At 32.4% G+C, this 7,649-nt stretch overlaps 1 protein-coding gene across 1 annotated transcript in view; it reads right to left on the bottom strand.

Moving 5' to 3' along the window:
- Window positions 1–2,765: 2,765 nt before the first annotated feature.
- Window positions 2,766–7,649, bottom strand: part of LOC149801754 (cytochrome P450 3A24-like) — a 49,739-nt gene continuing 44,855 nt past the window's right edge. The window contains exons 13-15 of the mRNA XM_089956842.1: window positions 3,824–3,961; window positions 3,320–3,482; window positions 2,766–2,840 (exon numbers count right to left, since the gene is read on the bottom strand). Coding sequence (XP_089812968.1) covers window positions 2,766–2,840; window positions 3,320–3,482; window positions 3,824–3,961 — 376 coding nt within the window. The remainder of the gene's footprint in view (window positions 2,841–3,319; window positions 3,483–3,823; window positions 3,962–7,649) is intronic.

Here is a 7,649-nt window from a genome sequence, read left to right as displayed (position 1 = left end):
ATGTGATCAGCTGGTAGAATGAAGATGGAGTACGACATAAAGACACAAGATTTTTGGTCCTAATGTCACCTAGATTTTTTGGGGAAAGAAAGGACATTCAGAGACATTGTAATCAACACGATGAAACCATTATGTACTGAATTAGTTTAAAAAGGGAACACAGTTATGTGTAATGCACGAAAAGAGATAGCAATGTGATGTCCGGGTATGAAACAAAATGCCTTTCTTTCTGAAGGTAATGTAAAAAAATGCGAATAAAATAATATTGTTTTAGAATATCCCCGCACACGCACGACAGATGGTCCGTATCATCGTCATTGTTCAATTGTTATGTATATTTAATTTGTAATATTTGATGCCTTTGTAAATGATTATGATTCACAATCTCGAATCGGCTCACCTTTTGGTCTTTATATATGCTAGTACCATGTGACCTATCAGGTTATCCAGACGAGTCCACTCCTAACTGGACTATTAAATTCTTTATGCGGGGATGCTCATCAAAACGGCCGACTTGTGATGCATTACTCCAATTGCTTCGGGAATATACTTGTCTTTCCTGCACTAAAACAACGAAACCAAGCCAATCTCATTTTCATTGTCAATGAGTATATTTTTCATCGGATTCCTAACAACAGTATTTACCTTCTTGGTATTTTGCTTCGAACATTATGGGTGTTCCACTTTATGGAGAATATACTGAATGAAGGATTTACTGCATTACCTTCCAAGGTACGTTGATAGCTCATTTACCACATGTTACAAGATCTCATAATATAGAAGATGCAACTTCAAGATTGTCACACGTTTAGCATTCTGTACTAAGACCTAACTTGCTAAAGTATGTCTTTGGCCTCCTCAAGTTATGCATGTTTATCACAGCAGCGATCATTTAGAACTTTCAAAGCGAACAAGGACGTTGTTAACTTTGCAGCTGCAGCAAAATATAACGTCACCGTCTTGAAAGATGATTTTTAGTAATTTAAATAACATCAATCTTACGATCATTAGTAATTTCCCATACCCAGAGTATAACTATTATTAAGTTATTATCACACTGCCTTAATCAACGACTAATGTTGATCACGTGTCCTATAATGGTCAACATTTTCAGCTGTATAAATCTTAGGCACAAGATTTGATATTAAAATTCTTTCATTCTAATTTCAGTTCGTTAATCTCTTGTTGCCAGTTAATTGTAAGGACATTTTTGTTAGGGATGATATCTCTTTTTAACTTTTTTTGCCTAAGAAAAAATATATAAACAACGTATATCACTATGCTTGGATTCGATCTATTTTTGTGTTGCATATACAGAGAGAGAGAGAGAGAGAGAGAGAGAACATAGATCTAAACTATAAAAAAATTGGCGTAATTTGAGAAAAAGAAAACTCTGCAAGAACCGTTTATTTTCTATGGACTGGGAATAACTTTGAGAGGCTTACTTTTCTATTTTATCTTGTTTAATTTATTTTGATGAAAACCAATTTTTTTTCTTTGTCATATGATAATATAGAATCAAGTAAGAAAATCAATGGAAGGAAGTTCTTTTTGCAAATTTACACGCATAAAATAAAATGTTTTGCAAAACTTAATATGAAATTAACTAGTCTCACACCGAAGAAAACATGAACTAAATTATTATAGAATCTATATTAATTTCTTTTTTATATACATATTTGAGCTCTCCAAACAACATGCACACACATGCACTGCCATTATAAGTAAGGCATATTCACTTCGTTCATTCCACAGAAAATGTACATCGATGTGCAGTGGATTTTAAATTTATATACAAAAAATTGTTTGCTAGAATACGTATGAGAACTGTTTCTTGAAAACATTATTAGTTTTGTATCCTTCGTGCATTTAAAAAGTATCTCATTTATCAACATCCAGTTAAAATGTTGTGAATGTCTTCCCATAACCATATGATAATATTAGCCATTCCGATTCCTTTATTTTGTTTTTATAGAGAAGATAACATGTTGTGTTAACTTCCTTGAGTTTGTCTAAGAAATGTCCCTGTTCAGCTGTATCAAGTTTTTGTTCGTTTTAAAGAGGGGTCAACCAGTCTGTTGGAATAGAAGAAATTAGTAAGTGATATTATTTTTTTAAATGATGTATTCTTTTAGTAATGGCTAGGAATTTCTCTGAAATTTAAGAATATATTTCCTGATAATATGGGGCAGCCTGATGTGGTCTAACACGTTTAATAAAAATCACCGACACTTAACAGATAGTCTGTTGGTGTGTTTTTTCTTGTTGAGGATGAGAATGGCATATGAGCAGATAATACGTTCATATCTGTCTATAATCTGCATGATGGAAATACACCCAATATATCAACATATACAGAACGGTACAACCATCCTAATGAAAGACCTTCAAAATATGAAAAGACCAATAAGTTGTGAATATCGATAATATATCGTACTATGTATGTATGTATGTGTGTGTGTGTGTGTGTGTGTGTGTGTGTGTGTAAATGGTAGTTATCTTTTCAAATTCCTAATTATGTTTGCAGACCTGAACAACATTATTGACATTGTAAACTGTAATACAAATAACAATAACAAAAGCGAGATCAACAAGATCAAGAAAATACAAATACATGGAAAGGTGGTTGCATCACGTGTTCATATCAGTCAAGAAAGGCTTGTCTGGTATCTCTCATAGTGAGAATATTAGTTCAAAAGAACACATTTAACAAGAACAAAGAGCTGAATTGAAAGCGCCTTGCATACTCCAGAACATATCCAGTTTCACAGAGCTTCAAGCTTCAGGTACAATCCGTTTGCAGGTTTGGTTAATGCACCTTTGTCTAACTTTGGTGGAATCTGAAAATACCCAAATAAATATCAACCTTAATGATACGATCTTGATTTATTATGCATACATAGTATATCTTAAGGTACTTCGAAATGTATGTGAATGAAAGGTTCGTGGCTTTTGAATGTAGTTTATATCTATAATTTCGGGATGGCCCTTTATGCTTTTGTTCCCATTACTTGTGAGCTGAAGAAAGTATTTAAAGAAACGTTATGTTGTTTTTCATGAAGGACGTACTTCTTGAAGGACCCATACATGCAAATCTGATATGACATCCCTTACAGTTTTGAAAATATTATAATATTAGTGGCAATAAATAACCATCATCAGCTCAACCTTTCTTGCTTTTTAATATTTCCAAGTATTTAGTCGATATTATAACATTGTCCATACATGTTTTATTCCTAGACTTTTAAACTGCAAACGATGCTACAATCAATTCGAAATAAAGAAAAAGTAAATATCACTAAACATGGGAGCAGCCTACTTCTGTTTCGGGTACTGTCACAAATCTGAAATTCTGCAACATTTCAACAATCGCCATCTTAGCTTCCATCAAAGCCAGCCTCATTTCGATACAGTTTCTGGGTCCCGCTCCGAAAGGCAGGAAAGTGAACGGTTTAATGTTGCCCTTGTTCTGCGGGGAAAACCTACACAAGTCAAGGAGGCATTGTATCACTCGTCTTATATTCGCAATGTTATTTTAAAATCTCTACTAATAACGTCTGAATGAATGTTCACAACTTTAAAAAGAAAAAAACTAACTACAAAATAGGACATTATTAAAATATGAATCTCTCAGATATAATAGTTTTATCAAGTTCTTGATAACTTAAGCACCACATTTCATTGTTGCTATTTCTTACAATTAATCGTTTGGTGATCAGGAAGAAATCATTAAAATAAATACCATTCTCCTCTTTAAAATAAAAATTTCGCTGTGTTTTAATTGTCACTTTTCTTGATTTCTCCAAACATTTCAACACCTCACCTTTCAGGGTCAAATTTATGCGGATTGGGCCAGAACTCCGAGTCAAAATGAACAGCGTTGACCACAACAGTCACACCTAGCCCTTTGGGAATCTTAATTCCGCAAACTTCCGTGTCCGCCGATGCTTCTCTATTGAATCTGTTTGAAATATCCCATATATCAGATATAGTGCCACTTAATCTGTTACAAATATTTACTCTATATGCACATTTCTACTAACAAAGCAAATTAGCATGAAGATGGAGTACTACAATAGGACGCTATATTTTCGGTCCTAATGTCATCTAGACTTTTTTGGAAGGAAAGGACACACAGAGACAATGTGATCAGCTGGTAGAATGAAGATGGAGTACGACATAAAGACACAAGATTTTTGGTCCTAATGTCACCTAGATTTTTTGGGGAAAGAAAGGACATTCAGAGACATTGTAATCAACACGATGAAACCATTATGTACTGAATTAGTTTAAAAAGGGAACACAATTATGTGTAATGCACGAAAAGAGATAGCAATGTGATGTCCGGGTATGAAACAAAATGCCTTTCTTTCTGAAGGTAATGTAAAAAAATGCGAATAAAATAATATTGTTTTAGAATATCCCCGCACACGCACGACAGATGGTCCGTATCATCGTCATTGTTCAATTGTTATGTATATTTAATTTGTAATATTTGATGCCTTTGTAAATGATTATGTTATGTATACCTGTAATTTGCAACTGACCTTAGTTCAAAATCAAGGTCACTGTGTACCTGACACGGGACATTCATTTTGCTAACAACATAATACAATACCAATATTTTTCTGTGAGTATAGGTTAAATATTAGGATCATTATCAATGGAGATAAACCTGTTTATCTTAATCTGAGTCTAGAACATTGGAATTCCCCATGAGGAAACTTGGTGTCCATGATGGTTGCGATGTTCTTCCTTATAGTTTTAGTAACAGACGTTGTTGTTGTTAAAATGGTCTAGAAATTAACTTTATGACCCTCATCCTGGTTTTTTTTTTGTATCTTAGCTTTTTATATAATGTTGTTTACTTGAGAAATTACACATTCTTGGCTTAACGTACTGAAGCAGATCCAGTGTTATTGTTATAATCAGTTTTTGATTTGGGTTTAATTATTTATAAAACTTATACTTCTCTGGAAATAGAAAGTGCTCATCACTAATGCTCTTGGACAGAAATATTTAATTTCAAATTATAATAAATTCAGAAAATAACCTTTTTGGATATTATTGTGATATATTAAAAGACTCTTAGCACATCGCCACAATCCTGACCATTGGCGCACACTACCACGCTCGAGACTAAAGTCACATCAATATTCAATATTAGAACTCTAGAATACCACTGGAGTTCAGTGTGGACTTTATAAATTTGGACTTGTGTTCAAACTTGTATGACTATTTGGGATTTAATTCACAATACTGTAAGTTGTTTTAAACTTTTCACTTTGTATTGTAGGGAAATAACTTATTTGTTGTATTTTCAAACCTTGTTGGTTTTCGTTCTTTCTGTTACTTAGTTTAAGACCATAAAGTCGTTAACAGAATATTATTTCCAAGCTGTGATTTGGACTTTGGGCCCAGAGACAAGAATCCAGTAAGCGACAAAACCTCAGAATAAGTCTTCACAAAATATGATTTTATTAGTGTTACAAGCCACAAAAAGATAGTAATGTACAATTTAACCATAAACTGAATTAGGTCAAAAAATTAAATTTTCTTTTGTGATCATTTAGATTTTGGGGATGAGTACATCGTTATATGAAAAGACACGCCGTCGTTTGAAGATGTATTCCAGGCTAAGATGTGATTAAAATTTCTTTGGTAATTTACATGTTACACCAAAACCCCGGAATATAAGTCAAGTTTTGTCTTGTGCTAATCTTGACTTCCAGCTAAATACCTTACAACGGTACACTACACATTCTCTTGCCATTATGTATATCTTAGTGAAGGTTCTTTAAATATCGTAATTCTATTATTATTATTAGTAGTAGTAGTATCATCATCATCATCATTGTTACAATGTAATAAAAAAAGTAGCAGTAGTTATAAATTATTTATATAACTCTTATGATGGCCAAGAATACTCTTCTTCTTCTTCTTCTTCTTCTTATTATTATTATTATTATTATTATTATTATTATTATTGTTGTTGTTGTTATCGTTATTATTAATGTTGTTATTGTCATTATTATTATTATTATTATTATTACTATTATTATTATTATTATCATTATTATTGTTGTCATCATCATCATTATCATTGGTATGAACATTACATTGCAATAAAAAAGAACGATAGCAGTAGTAACATACGGCTGGCCAAGAATACAGTGCAGGTAATAAATTGATAATCATTGACAGGTCAACGCTATTAGATCACTTAAATTATTAAGGCGTGCATGCCAATAGGCAATTAAACTTAATCCAATGAAGGAACTTAAAGTTATATCATTCAGTTAAGAGCGATGAGCTTCCATTTTAAAGGTTGTGTTCTTAAAGCTGATTACATAGTAAGAATTTCCAATAAGAAAATAAGTATCCTAAAATGAGCTGAAATTTTTCAATCATATGCACTGTATCGTACAACATTTGGTAATTCTCTCCGTGTATCATATGCACTGTATCGTACAACATTTGGAAATTCTTTCCGTGTATCATATACACTGTATCGTACAACATTTGGAAATTCTTTCCATCCATCATATACACTGTATCGTACAACATTTGGAAATTCTTTCCATCTATAATATCCACTGTATCGTACAACATTTGGAAATTCTTTCCATCCATCATATACACTGTATTGTACAACATTTGGAAATTCTTTCCATCTATAATATCCACTGTATCGTACAACATTTCGAAATTCTTTCCGTGTATCATATATACTGTATCGTACAACATTTGGAAATTCTTTCCGTGTATCATATACACTGTATCGTACAAACGTATGGAAATTTCTTCCATCCATCATATACACTGTATCGTACAACATATGGAAATCCCTTCCATCCATCATTTACACTGTACCGTAAAACATTTGGAAATTTCATTCCATGCATCAAAGAACATGCTGGAATTGTGGAATTTTATCAAATGAGTCGTTGTTGTTCAAAAATCTATATTGTCTCTTAGAATGAAACTTCATTATAATGAATACGAGTCTGGTGATAGACTCATTTAGTTAGGAAATATTTTTAAACAAACACTCAAAAGCAAATATTTGAATGGCATACAGTATAGTCCGATCTCATGAGGTCATCATGCAATTAGACGCGAACGAGCACACCAATATATAAATACCAAGTGCTTGTAAATACTAAATATGACTCTCTGAAGCAAAGGTCAGTATGTGTAGCAATATGTGTGAGCTGACATTGAAAAGTCATCATGTTACATCAACGATGTTTAAATTTGTTACAAATGTGTTATACTACTAACAGTTTTTCGCGTGGTACTATATGGCGCTTGCATATGTGTCAGGAAAATGTATCGTCATCGTCCTTTAAACCATTGGAAATTAATTAGGGCAAGGTCACTATAGACTTCAATCTCCGCAAACTATTCAGTATCTGCAGTCATAAATGGTTTTGTCTCGAAAGATTTCAGGTAAGAGTGAAATATCAATCAATGATTTAAACCAACCATTTTTATCTCAAATAGTGTTAGATTTATTATATGTATTTATGACTAATGGAACAATCAAACAAATGAACAAAAATAAATAAACATATTTTAGTAAGAATGTAAGTAAGTAATATATAAATAAATAGATTATGACATGAGATTATGACATGAAGTTATTT

Source organism: Sinohyriopsis cumingii, chromosome 4 (assembly GCF_028554795.1).
Source record: "Sinohyriopsis cumingii isolate HCF-2022 chromosome 4, ASM2855479v2, whole genome shotgun sequence".
In the NCBI taxonomy this organism is placed as follows: domain Eukaryota; kingdom Metazoa; phylum Mollusca; class Bivalvia; order Unionida; family Unionidae; genus Sinohyriopsis; species Sinohyriopsis cumingii.
The sequence above is the reverse complement of the archived record's forward strand: the minus strand, read 5'-3'. Positions and strand labels throughout refer to the sequence as shown.